Below are 19383 nucleotides of genomic sequence, written 5' to 3'. Positions count from 1 at the left end.
TCTAGGACTACAGGGAGTTTAAGAAACTGTACCTGCAAACAGACGCATCTGAAAGTCTATATTCTGCAAACCACAACAGCAAAGAATACACAAGCAAAGAGAGAAACGTGTCAGTTGCTAACAAGATAAAACGGCTCAAACAAGAGAACCTTCCTGCAGTCACAGGGTGCCCCCCGAAAGTACTAACAGGAAACAAGTTAATTATCCCATTCTTTTTATGCTTACAGTAAATAATTCTATTTCAACTGCGATGCAAATCAAACTTCTATTTTTTGTAGATTCACTCTATATAGTGATCTTTCTAAATGAAGAAAAATTGTCTGAACCCTTCTGGACTCCAATGGGCCGGATATACGGCGGCGCCCTGTGACTGCAGATTGATCCCCCTCAACAAACACATAAATAAAACTGTAAACTCTTAAAAAAAGAAAGGATATTTGCTATAACATATTTATGGGCCATATATGAGGCTTTCCAATAAGACAATGATTACAAATATACAGTCAAATCAAGACACAAATAACATGTGGTTAAATAACAGCCAGTAAAATGTATACAAAAGTGTCTACTTTTTTAAATTTAGGTCAGTGATTTGTATTTGTAACTCGCTGTCAACTCATACCCATCGTGAAATCAGATGTTTAATACACGAGAATACAAGTTTAGAAGTTACAACTTTGCACGAGTCAGATATTTCTTCGATACACTCCTAAGCTGTTGGTCGTGGCAAAGTGCCAAAAATGTGTTTGACCCAATCCCCCAAACTGGCCCCTAAATACTAAACCTGAGCAATAACCCTCCGTTTGCACTTTCCCACGGAGGGTGTGCCACATTAAAGGAATAGTACACCCAAAACATGATTAGCCTTCATTTTCTACTCACCCCCATGCTGAACAACACTCTGGAGTACTTTTTTGATATCTCAAATGCATCTGGAGATCTGGGAGGCTTCTTGCTGTCTGCTGACATTCAAATAATGGAGGTCTATGGCGCCCGAGGCAGAAAGGTCCATAAAAGTCCACAAAAAACGTGTCAATATTCCTCCATACTGCTCGTCCAATGTATTCCAAGTGTCCTGAGTGGGTAGCATCCAGAATTTACTCGAAACGAAGTCATTTAGAACGTTTTAGAGCCTAAACAGTACTGTATAGGATTTCCTAATAGCGCCCCCATGCGCGCTCACGATTCTACGGAAGCCGGCAGACCAAACCAGCGCATTCAGCTCGGCAAAGAACTCATGCTCTTCACCAACACTGAAGTTTCTTTCGTTGTTTCTTTCTTTGCACAGGTAAACAGCACATTTCTTCTTCTACGCTTGCATTATCGGCAGAGCAGACGCTGAATGCGCACTTTCCTCCGGTTTGGTCTGCCGGCTTCCGTAGAATCGTGAGCGCGCATGGGGGCGCTATTAGGAAATCCTATACACTACTGTTTAGGCTCTAAAACGTTCTAAATGACTTCGTTTCGAGTAAATTCTGGATGCTACCCACTCAGGACATTTGGAATACATTGGACGAGCAGTATGGAGGAATATTGACACATTTTTTGTGGACTTTTATGGACCTTTCTGCCTCGGGCGCCATAGACCTCCATTATTTGAATGTCAGCAGACAGCAAGAAGCCTCCCAGATCTCCAGATGCATTTGAGATATCAAAAAAGTACTCCAGAGTTTTGTTCAGCATGGGGGTGAGTAGAAAATGAAGGCTAATCATGTTTTGGGTGTACTATTCCTTTAAGTGCCGTCTCAAACCCCGCAGTGTGTAGGGCGAGTGGACCGTCCAGCCCTTAAATAGCGAGTCTGCATCAGTGCAGGCATGCTGGAATTTGGTAGCAGGTGTAAGTGGCTTGACGGCGGAGAAAACGCATTTAAATGTAAGTTCTACTGGTTTGCTGCATCTTCGTCATACTGATGAAAAATCACAAGTTAGGTATATGAAAAAAAAACATAATAAATTTTAACAGGGATGTCCTTTGTGAAATAGTTTTATCTGACTTTATATATTTGTTTTAAGAAAGGGATAAATGTTTCATTTTATGCCAACCTACACCACAGAGCTACATGGGGCGTCCCTGTGTTGCCATAGCAACGACTGCTTTCCTTTTCCGTTGAAGGGAAGAAACCGTCTCATTCTCGTTTGTACCCCTGCACCTTCAATCAAGGCGCCTTCCACAGCTGCGAGTGAGACTTCACTGGGAGGGACACTACTAAAGGGTTAGTGCTTATGGACCCAGTTTGGGATACAGGCGCCGTTTCTCAATTCACCAGAATGTGAGTACAGACTTGTGTCTTTGCCAAGTATGTTCTTGAGAAGAACATAGGAAAGTCTGGACTTAAGGAGAACGGGAGCACGTAGCATAAATATGGATCAATTGGAACAGAAGCGTACTTCTGACATCACCACACGCTCAGCTCGTCTAGAGCTGCATTTCACTTCCTGTTATTAATATTCTCTAGATAATAATAAATTATTACTTTTTTAATTTAGTGGGGGAATAATAATTAACAGAGTCATATAAACACAAATCAAATGAAAATGTTACCAAATAAAACAAAAATATCGCCATCATAGCCAGCGGTTCTTCACACACGGCTATGCCGAGAGAGGGCTGCTGCAGACGGGCTGCGGTTAGCCCTGGCTGCGGTTAGCGTCGGAGGTCAGCTGGTTGCCGCGGTCCTCTCAACTTCGGAATTTTTTTTTAAATAACGCATTTAATCGGTAAATGGACCTTATAGTGACACTTTAAAGTACAATATTATGATAAAAAATTATCTTAAAACAAACTTTTATTGAACAACAGCAACAGAAAAGAGAACTTTTAACTTTCAATATAGCACTCCATTGAAAGCTGCTGCTGCTGCAGTGCATGCTGGAACAGCTGTCAATCTCAAGAACGGACAAGTCTGCTCTGATGCATACCCGGTAAATAGGGAGGTGCGAGAACAACATCCGGGGATTTAATGCGTTCTCGGTCTGGCGTTCTCGGCAATTGTACTCGGGCTGAGACTGATGACGTGTCACGAGCACAAAAGAACGCTCAAGATCGCATATTGAGAACTCCTCCATCTTCTTCTTGTTTAATACCAGTTGGTGAGCAACCTTCAGGCATAATGCTACCACCCTCCGGTAAGGAGAGTAACATCTTCATCAGAGGTTGTGGATCTCTACTTTTATATTTTTGATTCATAATCATAAATTTGTGATTTGTAATTGTGTTTTTACAGTAAGAAAGACATTTGTGATTTATATTTGCTTTGTTGCTAAGCTGTAACTTTGAAACTTGTATTCTCACAGATGAAACATCTGATTTCACATGTTTGTATGAGTTAACAAGGAAAATATCCACATTCTAATGTATTCACGTTTATTGACTTACATTTACCTATTTAAACACCTATGCATACATTTCTACTGACAGCTTCTGCCATTGGATATAAATCAAGCATGGTCATCTCTGTCCTTAGACTAACTTCTATGGAAGAAGTTAAACTTCCAGCTGCAACCTGTGAAAGGAGCTGAGGAGCAGAAAGCATTAGATAGTAGGGGTGTCAACAATAATCGTTTCAGCGATGCATTGCAATGCGGGGCATGCACGATTCAGCATTGATGCGGCAACGTGCCATAATCGATTATGTCACTGTTTATTTTCTGGCCTAAAATGGACACGTTGTGAAGTTTCAATTACTTCCGGGGGCATACCAACAACAATCAAGATGGCTGAGGCTGAGGGAGATGACCGCGATAGACGGGTAGGCCTAATTAAAAACACACCAAAAGCTTGGAAAGCGGATATCTGGACACATTTCGGATTTTACGAAGTCAATGGGATTTTGATGCATCGCAATGCATCATAGAATCGAATTCAATCGAATCGTTACCTGGTGAATCGTAATCGAATCGAATCGTGAGGGCAGTGCCAATGCACACCCCTATTAGATAGCAATCAAGGAATGGACAATCTAGGACAGGGGTGGGCAATTCCAGTTCCTGGGGGCCGGAATCCTGCAACTTTAAGATCCATCATTGGTCCAACACACCTGAATCAAATGGCTGAGTTACCTCCTCAGTATGCAGTCGGTTCCTGCAGAGTCCTCCCACTCATCTAAAAGATGCAGGATAACGACCCCCAGGAACTGGAATTGCCCACCCCTGATCTAGGAAAATGTTGAAATGAGGAACAATCAAATAACCATTGTCTCTCTCTATGTGCCAATCTTGTGACATATGGAAGAGACTAAGTCCTGATCTGTTTAAACAATGAAGCTGTAGAAAGTCATCAAAGCTGATGTGCCAATAGATCCATGGCTTATTACAACCAAATGATGCTGTACATTTCTGGAGGACCATAGGCTACTACGGCAGCAACATATTTATTTAATTTTGCATACTGCAGAACAGACTGCCAACTATTAGAACTTGAGTTAAAAGCAGATAAAATTGTTTTTTTTAAACAACTCTCACTTGTTGACCAGTATAATCATCCATCCATCAATTTTCTGTCACACTTTTTCCTGCTCAAGTCGAGAGACGGGCATAGCCTGGACGGGTCGCCAGTGCATCGCAGGGCAACACAAGGACAAACAGGACAAACAACCATTCACACACAAACACACTCACATCTAAGGAGACTTTAGCGAAGCCAATTAATCTAACAGTCATGTTTTTGGACTGTGGGAGGAAGCAGGAGTACCCGGAGAGAGTCCACGTATGCTCAGGGAGAACATGCAAACTCCATGCAGCAGACTTGGGCAATGTGGAGTCAACAAGTCATCTCCATGTCATGTATTTAATCTACCCAGCCAATTAACCAGGTGAGTCCAATCTGCACAGGTTAATTCACGGTGAAGATTGGACTCACCTGCTTCAGTGGCTGGGTAGAACAAATACATGACATGGAGATGACTTGTTGACTCCACATTGCCCATGTCTGCCATGCAGAAAGACACCAGGCCCAGAATCAAACCTGAAACCTTCTTGCTACAAGGCAGCAGTGCTACCCACTGTTCCACCGAGGAGCCCCACAAACCAACATTTTTGTTGTTGTTTTTTTGCAATGGGTTATCTACTATCTGCAAGCACTTCTACTTGCTTACTAGACATTTATTCCTTTCTGAAAACCTTTCAATTTATATATTTTTTTACTTTTATAAGGTTTTAGATCTGACTTTTAATCCTATTTAATAACAAACATTCAACGTTTATTTTAAAATCTAAGGAAAGAGTGATAAATACAACCTTATTCAGGTTCAAGACCTACTTTTTTATTATCATTATCAATTTTTCTAAGACAAAATAAGATAAAAATCTATACCGTAACCACTGACAACCAACTGTAGCACCTTGTTAAAGATCAATAAAATAATGGCATAATAATGTAAAATATGATTTTTATTCACAGACATGAAAAATTACATATGTTTTAACTACATGTGACTACTAGAGAGGCAGATTTCCAACTAAAGTGAAAAAAAAAGAATAATTATGCCTTCAACGGTGCGGGTCTTACCTCCTGCAGTAGGTCAGCCTGCTCGATCGCCTTCAGAACGTTCTTCTTGGACGTCTCCTGGGCCTCCCCGCCCAGCAGGAATTCATCCAGGATGAAGTAGGCCTTCTCAAAGTTGAAAATAATGTCGAGTTCACAAACCTGGAAGAGAACATACGTACATTCACAGTATATATTGTAGTAGTTTGAAAATGAACTCAATTGATGGTACCCTGAAAGTAGGTCGATTTATCAAAGATAAAAACAGAAACGGAGGCTGAGTCCAAACGCACGCTGCCAAAGTATTTATCCAGCAGCTCCACGTATCTGTGGATGATTTCCAGCGTGATGAGCTCGTTGTCCTGGTCCTCTATGGCACAGCAGAAATACAGGCTGGCGTATCTATGACAGAGGAAAAACACACGGCATTCCAATGAGCATCTGCACGATACACCGAATCATTGTCATCACTGCAACATCAGTGTTTTCGGTTTACACAATAACGGTTTGGAAAGTTTTTCTTTTGCACAATACAGTACTGCAGTATTTTGTGCAGACTAGTAAAAAGTTTCATGTCTACCCGACAAACTGGGTGCCAGGAGAGCTGACCATATACTTTCCATGAAGAGGATCTTTAAGTGACATACAGAAGAGTCTCCCTTTGCACTTAAATGCTGCTGAGCGAGGAGTTCTCAGTCATTATTAAAGATGGCTGCTTGAAGCCAGAAGCCAGAGCAGGATGCTGAATCAGTTAAGCCCTGCCCCATAGTTCTTTATCCCTGATAATCCCAAAGGCTCACTGTAAGCATGTGATGACTGGCTAATAAAGGAGGTGGTCAGCTGATCCCATGAACCGCAGGGTGGAGTGAGGGGGCAGCAAGGGAAATGATCGCTTAATGCAATGTTTACCTTGTCATTCCTTCTCTCTTTTGCAAATGAAAACAGAATGCTTAAACAAACGCCTAATGCAGCTGAGATGCTTTTCTAAATAAAATGGATTCTAATGCTGCATTTCCATAAAAACATTGAACCACAGCAAGAGTAAAGTTCTTATTCTGCTGATGATTAACTGAAAAAAGCTAATATTTCCTCTATCTTTGCAGAAAAAAAAACATACAGTATAAAGTCTTAAAGGGGATTGTGGATTTAGTCCGGCAAATCAGAGCTTTACCTTCAGGTTATGTTTTCTGCCTGCTAACAGGATTACTTGGAAAGTTAGGAACAGATTTTAATGCATTTTCTTTTTCACCAGAAGTTCACCTCATATTTAAGGAACAATCCAATAAATGTTGGTGATGGTCCAGGTTATAATCTGGATACAGGAGTTTTTTTAAAGGGTTCTTTAACATTATTTGGGTATAACAGTGATTATTTACAGCTTTAGCATCCGAATGAAAAAGCCCAGAAGTATTATACCGGAGACCAAAAATACAAAAACACAAGAAAGGGGAGCCCTGCCTCGCTCCAAGTCTCAGTCTGCTCATCAAAGAGGAAATCAGAGTAAATGAAGATGGTGAGAGCAGCACAGACACCAGAGGCTGAAACAAACTGTTCTTTACTTATGAACTTATGAAAAGATTTTAAGGAAGTTTCTTTTTTACCAAAGGTGCACCTCATGAAACAATTCATTAAAAATTCATAATGATTCAGATTTAGTTATAGGTGTAAGTCCCAATAAAATTTGCTGCTTGGTGGAGGTTCTGCGCTTTCTGGGTGATTTTTTAGTTTAATTATCCTGCAACCAAATACATATTGATATTGACCATAATGCAGTTGCAAAGATTTGTTGAGTCTAAAATCTTAAATAAAACCAAGTTCAACAAATGTCCTTCATTAATCACTAATTTGAGACCATCTGTGTGTCTGAGGCCTTCACAGAAGAGCTGGATTTAAATAAAGCTTTGCTTAAAATAGCACTAGAGATCAAACTGTTTCATGAAAACCAAGGAACACAGCAGGAAGATGAGTGTCAATATTTTAAAAGAATGTCTAAAATTCGGAACCAGGTTGCACATCTTCAAGGCATGGCCAACTACTTAAAGGTATGAGGAAAGACAGTTTAATGGAAGATAAACGAAGTGGCTTCCTTTATGCTGTGAGAATAATTTTGTTTGCTAGATACATCGACGACTGTTAGATCAGTCAGTCCTGAAAGAAAAACCTCTTAAGAGGCTGCAGACCATATTAAAACATAACTTTCTAAGGATAAAAGATCCAACATACTGTTGTTGCTTCTAAAACAGGGGTCTTCAACTATAGCCCTTAGTTTGCTGTACTGAAACTTTAATCTGCACCTCTGCTTAATAAGCATGCCTGATTCGGGTCAGCCCGTTACTATTTTGTTGCTCTAAAAGGTAAGCACCCACCTTGAAATGCCATTTGTTCACGGACTCAATTTGAATAAACTGATAACAAACTTTATTTTCCCAGAGAGACCAAACTTGGGTGTAACAAAGCTAAAAACAAGTAGATACAATAAGAAGAATTAAGTAATATAAAAAGAAAAATAAATTGGATGTTAAAGGAATAGTACACCCAAAACATGATTAGCCTTCATTTTCTACTCACCCCCATGCTGAACAACACTCTGGAGTACTTTTTTGATATCTCAAATGCATCTGGAGATCTGGGAGGCTTCTTGCTGTCTGCTGACATTCAAATAATGGAGGTCTATGGCGCCCGAGGCAGAAAGGTCCATAAAAGTCCACAAAAAACTTGTCAATATTCCTCCATACTGCTCGTCCAATGTATTCCAAGTGTCATGAGTGGGTAGCATCCAGAATTTACTCGAAACGAAGTCATTTAGAATGTTTTTAGAGCATAAACAGTAGTGTATAGGATTTCCTGAAAGCGCGCACACGCGCGTTCACGACGCTACGGAAACCGGCAGACCAAACCAGCGCATTCAGCTCGGCAAAGAACTCATGCTCTTCCTCAACACTGAAGTCCTCAGACATTTTTCTTTCGTTGTTTCTTTCTTTGCACAGGTAAACAGCACATTTCTTCTTCTACGCTTGCATTATTGGCAGAGCAGACGCTGAATGCGCACTTTCATCTGGTTTGGTCTGCCGGCTTCCGTAGCGTCGTGAGCGCGCATGTGCGCGCTTTCAGGAAATCCTATACACTACTGTTTATGCTCTAAAAACATTCTAAATGACTTCGTTTCGAGTAAATTATGGACGCTACCCACTCAGGACACTTGGAATACATTGGACGAGCAGTATGGAGGAATATTGACACGTTTTTTGTGGACTTTTATGGACCTTTCTGTCTCGGGCACCATAGACCTCCATTATTTGAATGTCAGCAGACAGCAAGAAGCCTCCCAGATCTCCAGATGCATTTGAGATATCAAAAAAGTACTCCAGAGTGTTGTTCAGCATGGGGGTGAGTAGAAAATGAAGGCTAATCATGTTTTGGGTGTACTAATTCTTTAATAAGAAGAATTAAGTAATATAAAAAGAAAACTAAATTGGATGTTAAGCTTTACAGTAGAAGGAAAAATAGAGACCACTGCTGGGCAATAAACCATGATATTAACTTGGACACAGGAGATTAATGTCCAATTTGATATTAAATATGATCATCAGGCTAGAAGTATGGCGTTTATCTCTGTTGTTTCCTTTTTTTTTTTCAAACTCCCACCCTATGCGAAAACAATTAACTCAAAGAAGCTCTGTAACTTTTGGAGCAAATCTTGAGCCAGTTACATCTAAGAGGTACCATCATGGACAGCCACATGCTAAAGACCAAAATCTGCAGACTGATCAAAGACTAAGTGGATCTGGTGGCTGCTTTCAGAACCAAATCGCTGCAAAGCAGACAATTTGCAAGATTTCTCTCCGAGTTACAGGGAACTTTCAGATGCCTGAAGAGACTGGAGACCTGGGGCGTCTGGAACAAAGGGGAGCTTCCCTTCCGTGGCATGCAATGGTAAGCTGATAGGTACTGGAGACAACTCAGCCGTTTCAAAAAAGGAGATCAGCAGAGGTTACAGATCTGGCAAATTTAGGGAAAGAGTTTAATTTTAAACCGTTCATCACATACTTTGAGGTGAGGGGGGTCAGGGGGAGCGATGTACTGAGGCCATGCGTGGCGCAGAACGCTGCCTTTGGTGCATTCTTATGGCTGCCAATTGCCCCACCGTGAAGTGGTTCCCTACAGCGCTGCCTTTAATTATTAATCGATTAATAATCAGATAGCAGAAGATTCCTTAAAGAAGACTTTATTTACAAAATTAAACCAGATTAAAATAAAACTTTTCCACTTGAGGAGTTTCGGGTAGAACATACTGACAGACACATTTTGTTTGTTTTTTATTATAATGCAAAAATTTATATATATTTTTACAATTTTGGTATAATTACTGCACTAATGGGGTTGCTCTGTCAGCTAAAGCCCTGTCTTAGAGTCTCTATACTGACGCCACCACAGAGTCAAAGCAGAGTCAGTTCTTCGTAGATACTCTCCTGCCATCTCTAGATGTGCAAAGCTGGAAATCGGATCACAACATTGTACCACGTTATAATCTACATCCCAGTTCAAAGACATGCTCTACTTTTGTTAGGATCGGGTCAGTGCGAGTGGTCTTTCCTATAGAAGATCTTCGGAGGAGAGCTTTGACAGGCTGGCACACCGGCAGCAGATTTCGGGTGATTGACTGGTGGACCTTAAAGAAGCTGAGGAACAGTTGCTCATCGCTCAATGGTCTCACTTGTTTGTCAGAGTCAACACCTGAAACCATGCTTTGGATGTTTTAAGAGAACTCAAGTAATTCTGCGTTTCCTTTCAGAAAACGACAAGCTGTCAGAGTCAAGCCGAGTACCGCGTCTGGACATTAAAACCACTTCTGCCAAAGACCGATCATCTCCGCCTGCCGCTCTCCATCCTTCTCCACCATTCCCCCTCGGACACGCTCCCGGATCCAAGCCCTTCCCTCCACGCAGCCGCCATCAAACAGACAGTAAGCCGGATCATTCAAACCCATCAAGATCTCTCATCACCGGCCCCTAGTAACATTTTCCCTCTTCAACAGAACCCGAGCTGAATCCGCCTGGCCACCCAGTGTATGAATGAACTTTATTAAACGTTCACTGAACTGATAACTCTGGTCAACTGTGGGTCAAGAGACTTAAATTCAACATGACAACTTTGTCTTGGTCCAATCCATTAACTATGTTCTTATAACGTGACAAAATATTTTTTTCAAGAAGCAAGAGAGCTGATGACCTCGCAAGGATCTGTACATTTAAAAACGTTTTAATAAAATAAGTAGCTTTAAAGGCTCTATATCAGGGGTAACCAATTAAAAATCAGCAGCGTCAGAATAAAGAAAATCATCAACCAGTAAAGGTCCGGAGATATTTCTAATTATAATCTGTTACTTTAAACTGAATTTAACACTGAAATAAAATGAGGTTTCTATGTATCCATGTTATATATTGAATTTTTAAATAGAAAAATATAAAAAAATAGATAATTTTCCCATTTTAAAATCTTAAGTATCTTTTGATTTCATTCAGTTTGATTTCATTCAGTTTGATTTCATTCAGTTTGGTATATATTTCCTGATTTATATATTTTATAAAACACATGAACTGACCGTTTGTTTGTTTTTTCCCTTTTTTCTGGCTTAAAAAGAGCAGTGGACTTTAGGCTGCCCAGCAAGGCTTTAAACCTGGGTTTGAATGGAGACAAAGCCATTCTAAAGCACATATCAAATTGCTCATTTTCAGCCTGGATTATTATTTATTTCTGTTTCTGTTCATGGAGGAGAATCCTGCTGCACAGCAGCAGGTTGAGCCAAACGTGCTCAAAATGTTCAGGGTCATCTTTGAGCACACCATCATGTTCTCCTTCTTCCCCATCACTCAGCTTGCCACAGGTTTGCCTGCTGTGTGTTCACACCGGACGCAGCAGGAGCAGCAAGTTTACATGCAAAGTCAATGGTTGACGCGCCTCAAGGCGCAGCAAAAGGTCCCGCAGCACGTTTTGAGCAGCAGGCATAGCGCGTCTGAGCAGCTGAAGCAGCGCGTCGGGAGTGTTCAAGCATCTGACCCGCAAACGCGCTGCTGCTCGAGATGGAAAAATCGAACTTTTGCTGCTCGACATGCCACATCAACCAATCAGAGTCGCTGATCTGGGAGCTGGCAGGGAGAGAGACACAGCGCTGATGATACAGAGCGCTGTGATCACTCCTCTTAAACAGTTTATTGACGCCTAAATTAACTGAAAATGCTGAAACCTGCAGACAAAGCGTGTTCGCTTTTATTGTTCTGGTGCCTGCTGTCTGGATTATTTAGATGAAAAACACCTACCGCGAGGAGGCGACCCGGCCAGAGGCTGCTGATGAAGGGATCCCTACTGTCGGCCCACCGCTGGTATGTGGGGGTCTGAGCGGCTCTGACAGAAATAATATTGCAAGGCAGGATGATAATCTGAATGAACTGACGGCACTGATTAAGTTTTCAAGTAGATTTTCTCACTTAAAAACATATTAAAACTACTTTATTCCCACTGATCACAGCAAATATAGCTGCAAGGCAGAGAAAGGATAGTGAAGCTCCGCCCAACGCGCGTCAGACACACTTTTGCACCGCGCAGCCAGAGCAGCAAAGCTGCTTCAGCCGCGCGTCAGAACTAACTGGTACAAGCAGCAAAAAGGAAGCAGCAGACGCGATTTTGCTGCGTCCGGTGTGAAAGCAGCACTGCACAAAGATCGCCACTGTGCTAGCAACGAGCATGCTTTTAACTGGGGGGTGTAGCAGTTCTCGCCGTAAAGCAAGACCGACTCTTGCGAGACTTCTGAGCCTGTGGGTGCGGGTCGGTGCTCCTGCAATTGCAAGTGCGGTATTTCCCCCACAGACCACCAGGGCGGCCGAGAATACCTTTGTTCAACCTGAAATGACTCATTTAATCATCCATAACGTTATGGAACACATTAATTAACTGAAAAATGTTGCATAGTGTGCCTTTAATTGCCAAAGAGATGCTTCCATTTAATATTGTTGTAAAGCCGGCATTTCGTAAAATGTTTCAGACATTTGATAGACGGTATGAATTCCCCAGAAAACAAACATATCACAGATGTAATATTGAACATACGTTTTTATTTCCACTGTGGTTTTTTCTTGGTTTTTATTCAAGTGTATTTTTAGTTGACAGAGACTGAGAGTCCATTTAATTTTTATTTCTCGTTTTATTTTGTTAACCAGTTCCAGTGTTAAGTGTTCTGTTAAAAATAAAGTGCGTTTATCTTTGGCAGGAAAATGCATGCATTATTATGTAGGGTTGTCACGATACTAAACTTTTCAACTCGATACCGATACTAAGGAAAATATTCGATACTCGATGCCATTTTCGATACCACAAGGATAAAAACTCCAAATTTCAATAGAAATATTTTGATTAATAATTAAAATACAATAAATAAATACAATAAACAACAAGAACAATATTTTTTGAGGTTGTTTGCTGTGCACAATATTAAGCAAGCTTTATAAAAAAAATTACAAAATTAAAATAAAGTTTTCCTTACTTGGCTATGCTTTGCACACATAATGACACTAGCCAAACCAGTTAAGAAACAAAAATAATTCTCAGCAGCTGCACTTGTTATAAAAAAAAAAAAAAAAAAAGTGTAAAACTGAAAAGTGCACAGAATTATTCAATCACAGTGTTCAGAAAGTGCATTTTCCTCTATTCTACACTTTCGATGAATGACTTTAGGTGCCACTGACTGGTGGTAGCACTGTATCGATACTTCTGAAAATGAGTATTGTATCCGGATACAACGTTTCAGTATCGATACTTTTTTGAGTATCGATACTTTTGACAACCCTATTATTATGTAATTTCCATTAAATCAGAGTAAAAAGGTCTTAAAACAATATTATCGTTTATCGCAATAATTTTTGAGACAATTAATCTTTTAGCAAAAATTGTTATCGTGACAGGCCTACGTACAGCCTTGTCCCGGAATGCTCCAGTGGGCTTTACCATGTTAACAGGTGAAGCGGCTAAAGTGAATTTAGACACTGTCGTCGGACAACATGCAGTCATTTATAAATGTTTTAAATCAGGTTGGGTCCAGATTAGCCAGCAGGTGGGTCCGAATCCAGACGACGGTCCGCTAATCAGTGACCTCTGCTCTATATCATACTTTTTTAAGGATTCTCATAGTCAGCCCCAGGCATTTATAGGAGAATGAATGATTCAGTTTATAATAAATGGTTTTACTAAACGATTTTACTTTATTGTGGTCAAATGTAATGTATGCATTAAAAAAAATACACTACAACAAATAAAAACTTTAAATAACAAAACAGCTTTTTCATTCTTTATCTGCAACCTCTGGTCATCAGAACACCTTCAGCTCCACCAATAATCTGCCCGCTGGTGTGTTGGCACAGCAACAGGATATAATAAGGGGAAAATGCAAGCACCTCCTCTTGTAGTCTTCTCACTTTGTTTTATCTCTTTGCCAACAGTCTTTCCTGATTCCCTAACTGAACCACAAACCAAACTGATAAATCGATTAACTTTCATTTTTCAAGGGTTTCAAAGGGTTACAAACCAAGTCCAAATCACCACCCACCTCTTATACACAATCTTTAGGTCTCTCCATTCCAAAAAGCTGCACATTTTAGGCTTCCGAGCCAGGACGGTCTGCACCAGCTCTCTGGTGATCTTCTTTTTCTCTTTGTCTGACAGAGGCACGTACCATTTCTGCAGCCGGAGCTTGCCTTGACGACTGAACAGAAGCATGAACTGCATCTGAAATGAAGGGATGACAAAACAGAGATGTGAACGAAACGATGAGCGAGAGAGGTGGGCGGTGAGGAGAGACATCCGCACAATACAACAATAAAGATAAAAAAGAGAAAATTGCTATTCTTTTGTTCTGTGAAGGAGCATGACGCCAGTCTGACAAGTTATACCAAATTAAGGAAACAAACACAGATGTTGTCAGGTCTAAAATGCACCTCTAAAATTCTATATTTTGTACAAAAAAAGGAAAGACAAATAAAAGCAATTTATAATGTAATTTACCTGGTACTAACATATGGATCCCTATACAATAAAACAGCATCAAAAACCTAATTTCTTTAACTGCTTCAGTTCAGATGTAAAGATTAATGAGATCACATGGACAGGTTTAAATGATGTATTCATTTAAACCAAGATCAGTATAATTTAGAGCAGTTTTTTCAAAAATTAATGTTAATTTGTAGCGCCAATTCTCAACACACGCCATGTCAAGGCACCTTACAGATCATCCAGTCAGATTTATTCAAAGTTTTCTATATAAGTAAAACCAGTTGATTGCATCGACTCATTGACTCTTCAGTAATCCTTCACACCAAGCATGCTTGTAGCGACAGTGGAGAGGAAAAACTCCCTTTTAACAGGAAGAAACCTCCAACAGAACCAGGCTCAGTGTGAGCGGCCATCTGCTGAGGCCGACTGGGGTTCAAGGAAACAGAAGCAGAGATAAAAGCAGAGATGCAAAAGTCAACGGTCAACCAGCTAAACAGGAAAAACACAGCCAGGCGGACAAATTCCCATTACATAAGACTTGTAGTAGAATTAAATACGTTTTGTTTTCTTTTAAATTCATAATACTGTGCATTGTGCTTTTATACGATCCGGTATAGTGCACTCAACACTTGGTCAGGTCTCCTTGTGCATCAATTACTGCATTGCTGCAGATGATCAGCCCATCCTGTTCGTTTAGCCCAGGTGAAACATTTCTAAAATAGTCTCTGGCTCTGTGGTAACAGTTATCAGCCATGTTGCTCATACTGTACATGCGTTTGGTGGTTGTCTCCACTAACTGCAGTCTAAATCCCTAAACTCTTAAATGCTATTTGCGACCCCTTCCTTTTAAAGGGCTGGTTATACTCTCGCAACAGTGTGTTGCAGTGAGCTTGTCACAGATATGACGCAGGTATTTTTGATTTATGCCCAATATTGAAGCTTGGTCTGTACTATGTTATTCCACAACGCAAGAGGGACAATCAGGAACAAGCTGTGGGTCTAGAGATAGCCGAGTTGGTGAGGAAGAGGGGGCAATTTTGTGCGACAACGGAGGGACATGAGGGCGAAAAAGAGCGGGGATCCAGGTAGGAAAAGGGTCCCAGCGTTCTAGCGCACCTCGCTCTTCTAGCTGGTCCAACTTTATGAGTCGTTTTCCACAATGGCGGTCATACAAACAAAAGAAGCCGGTAAGGTACCGGGGATGGGGTGTTGTACTTCATATGGGGCCCACACAGATAATATTGCTTATTGTTGTGTCCTTACGCTACTGCTTGTGGAGCTGCAATTTTTCCTACCCTCACTTGGAGCCTTTCCCAAACTGATTTCTGTAGCAATGAAAGAAGTTGATTTCTGCTTTACCCTTGATGATGATCTGCTAGGCTACTGTAAAGTCAGCCATCTTCTTTGTGATTGAGCACGCCATATTTTTTGTTTTGAAAATCCTTTTAATGGTTTCATATATTACTCCATTTTTTCCACAAACAGCTCAGCTTGACACAGTTTAAATTGATGATAATTAAGAAAGAAATAATACCTGGAATATATAAGTTTGTGTGTAACGAATTAATTAAAAATGAATAAAATACTTTGGAATGATCTACTTCTTGCCCCCTTGTAACACAGGATGTTATTTTATTTTATTTTTTTACAGCGCTAGTGGCTCGTTGTTTGGACAGGAAACTGACGGGAGAGACATGCGGCAAAGAACCCCAGGTCAGAATCGAACGAGTCGAGGACTAAGGCCTCCATACATGGATTGTGTGTGCTAACCACTGCGCCACCAAACCACGCCTGCAACATAGGATGTTTAAAATCAACAAAGTTTAATAATCAGATTAAAATAACCTTATCGAACGGAAAATGCCTTATTGAACAATATTTTCACTTTCATTGAAAAACATTTTTTACCAACCAACCAGGTCCAATATAAAAATGTAACCACTGCTTACCTAATAACTGGATACGTGCCTTTTGCTATTTGACTCAAGAGATGATCTGACTGCCATGAACTATTTGGGAATCCTTTATATGGCTGTAGAGGAATTCTTTCACAACCTTTTTGGTGATACTTATTGGGTGTTTTTAGGCATGAACAGTCTGTTTAAAGTCTAATTTCAGCCTCTAAATCATATTCTAGTTTGGACTTTGACTAGGCCACTCAATAACCTTTGTTTTGTTCTTATTACTGTTCTTCTGCATAACCCTAATGCTCTTGAATTTAGTGCCCTCCCCTTCAGGATTGCTTCAAAGATAACATATCCATGGTCCCATCAACTATGCTAAGTTGTTTTTTTCTCTATAATGAGTTATGGTTTTGAAATTGATTTTGTTCTGTCTCTTTAGTATTTTAACATAGAGAGAACTGATGTTTATTGAAGCAAGTGAAGCCTGCAGTGATATTCTGGTTTCCTTTCTGAACTGGATGAATTTAATGCATTTTTGTAATAATTTTGGTAGACTGGCTCCTGGAAAGACTCAGAGTACAGGTGCTGGTCATAAAATTAGAATATCATGAAAAAGTAGATTGATTTCAATAATTCCATTTAAAAAGTGAAACTTGTATATTATATTCATACATTACATACAAACTCATATATTTCAGATGTTTATTTTGTTTAATTTTGATGATTACAAATGACAACAAATGAAAATCTCAAATTCATCATATCAGAAAATTAGAATATTGTGAAAAGGTTCAAAATTGATGGCCCCTGGTGCCACACTCTAATCAGCTAATTAACTCAAACCACCTGCAAAAGCCTTTAAATGGTCTTTCAGTCTAGTTCTATAGGCTACACAATCATGGGGAAGACTGCTGACTTGACAGTTGTCCAAAAGACGACCATCGACACCTTGCACAAGGAGGGCAAGACACAAAAGGTCATCGCTAAAGAGGCTGGCTGTTCACAGAGCTCAGTGTCCAAGCACATTAATAGAGAGGCGAAGGGAAGGAAAAGATGTGGTCGAAAAAAGTGTACAAGCAAGAGAGATAACCGCACCCTGGAGAGGATTGTGAAACAAAACCCCTTCAAAAATGTGGGGGAGATTCACAAAGAGTGGACTGCAGCTGGAGTGAGTGCTTCAAGAACCACCACACACAGACGTATGAAAGACATGGGTTTCTGCTGTCGCATTCCTTGTGTCAAGCCACTCTTGAACCACAGACAGCGTCAGAAGCGTCTAAAGAGAAACAGGACTGGACTGCTGGTGAGTGGTCCAAAGTCATGTTCTCTGATGAAAGTAAATTTTGCATTTCCTTTGGAAATCAAGGTCCCAGAGTCTGGAGGAAAAGAAGAGAGGCACTTCATCCACGTTGCTTGAAGTCCAGTGTAAAGTTTCCACAGTCAGTGATGGTTTGGGGTGCCATGTCATCTGCTGGTGTTGGTCCATTGTGTTTTCTGAGGTCCAGGGTCAACGCAGCCACATACCAGGAAGTTTTAGAGCACTTCATGCTTCCTGCAGCTGACCAACTTTTTGGAGATGCAGATTTCATTTTCCAACAGGACTTGGCACCTGCACACAGTGCCAAAGCTACCAGTACCTGGTTGAAGGACCATGGTATCCCTGTTCTTAATTGGCCAGCAAACTCTCCTGACCTTAACCCCATAGAAAATCTATGGGGTATTGTGAAGAAGAAGATGCAATACACCAGACCCAACAATTCAGAAGAGCTAAAAGCCACTATTAGAGCAACCTGGGCTATCATAACACCTGAGCAGTGCCACAGACTGATCGACTCCATGCCACGCCGCATTGCTGCAGTAATACAGGCCAAAGGAGGCCCAACTAAATACTGAGTGCTGTACATGCTCATACTTTTCATGTTCATACTTTTCAGTTGGCCAACATTTCTATAAATCCTTTGTTTTTATTGGTCTTCAGTAATATTCTAATTTTCTGATATGATGAATTTGAGATTTTCATTTGTTGTCATTTGTAATCATCAAAATTAAACAAAATAAACATCTGAAATATATGAGTTTGTATGTAATGTATGAATATAATATACAAGTTTCACTTTTTAAATGGAATTACTGAAATCAATCTACTTTTTCATGATATTCTAATTTTATGACCAGCACCTGTAGAGCCGCTGCTCCTCCATGTCGAGAGGAGTCAGATGAGGTGGCTCAGGCATCTGGTTAGGATGCCTCCCTGGTGAGGTGTTCTGGGGACGTCCCAGTGGGAGGAGACCTAGAGGGAGACCTGAGACACGCTGGGGGACTATGTCTCTGGGCTGGCCTGGAAGCGACTTTGGATTCTCCTGGAGGAGCTGGCCCTAGTGGCTGGGTAGAGGGACGTCTGGGCCTGCCTACTGAAGCGGAAGAAGATGGATGGATGGATGGATGGATGGATGGATGGATGGATGGATGGATGGATGGATGGATGGATGGATGGATGGATGGATGGATGGATGGATGGATTTTTCCCATTTATAGAAAGAGGCTCTCACCGTGGTTTAATGCAGTCCTAACGCTAACCCTTCCCAAACTGACAGACTTCAAGTACTCTGTTTCCTGATTTTCTTTTGGTCAGGGTCATGTTACCAAGAGGATTTCTTAGTTTCATGTGCTGCATGTGATCTCAAAGCATGGATGAATGGTAATACAGTAATGAATCGGTGAATGGATGCATCAGTGGACCCTGATTAAAAAACAAAACAGTAAAACAAAATATTGTCGGTTCAAAATGTCAGCCAGCCAATGTATCCATCTAGCACTAATATATATGTGTAATCACAGATAAGTTGTGATTTAACAAGGGGCTTCTAACAGGTTCAGGTAGGCTTCATTAGGTATTCTATAGTGATGGGTTCATGAGGCTTCATGAAGCGTTTAGACACATTTGCAAACTACACTGTG

General features: G+C 40.6%; 1 protein-coding gene across 7 annotated transcripts in view; it reads right to left on the bottom strand.

Annotated features, from left to right (window-relative positions):
- Nucleotides 1-19383, bottom strand: part of LOC119777076 (AP-1 complex subunit sigma-2) — a 45481-nt gene that overhangs the window by 23346 nt on the left and 2752 nt on the right. For 4 of the 7 annotated variants that reach the window (XM_038275845.1, XM_038275846.1, XM_038275849.1 and 1 more), the window contains exons 2-4: nucleotides 14079-14257; nucleotides 5776-5884; nucleotides 5507-5644 (exon numbers count right to left, since the gene is read on the bottom strand). In XM_038275845.1, the coding sequence (XP_038131773.1) occupies nucleotides 5507-5644; nucleotides 5776-5884; nucleotides 14079-14257 (426 nt within the window). Of the gene's footprint in view, nucleotides 1-32; nucleotides 64-5506; nucleotides 5645-5775; nucleotides 5885-14078; nucleotides 14258-19383 lie in introns of all 7 variants that reach the window. The other 3 variants (XM_038275843.1, XM_038275844.1, XM_038275848.1) reach the window with 1 other exon arrangement.

The sequence above is a fragment of the Cyprinodon tularosa genome, unplaced genomic scaffold (assembly GCF_016077235.1).
Source record: "Cyprinodon tularosa strain WSP-4 unplaced genomic scaffold, ASM1607723v1 ctg98, whole genome shotgun sequence".
Taxonomy (NCBI): Eukaryota; Metazoa; Chordata; class Actinopteri; order Cyprinodontiformes; family Cyprinodontidae; genus Cyprinodon; species Cyprinodon tularosa.
This window is presented reverse-complemented; position numbering and strand designations above follow the sequence as displayed.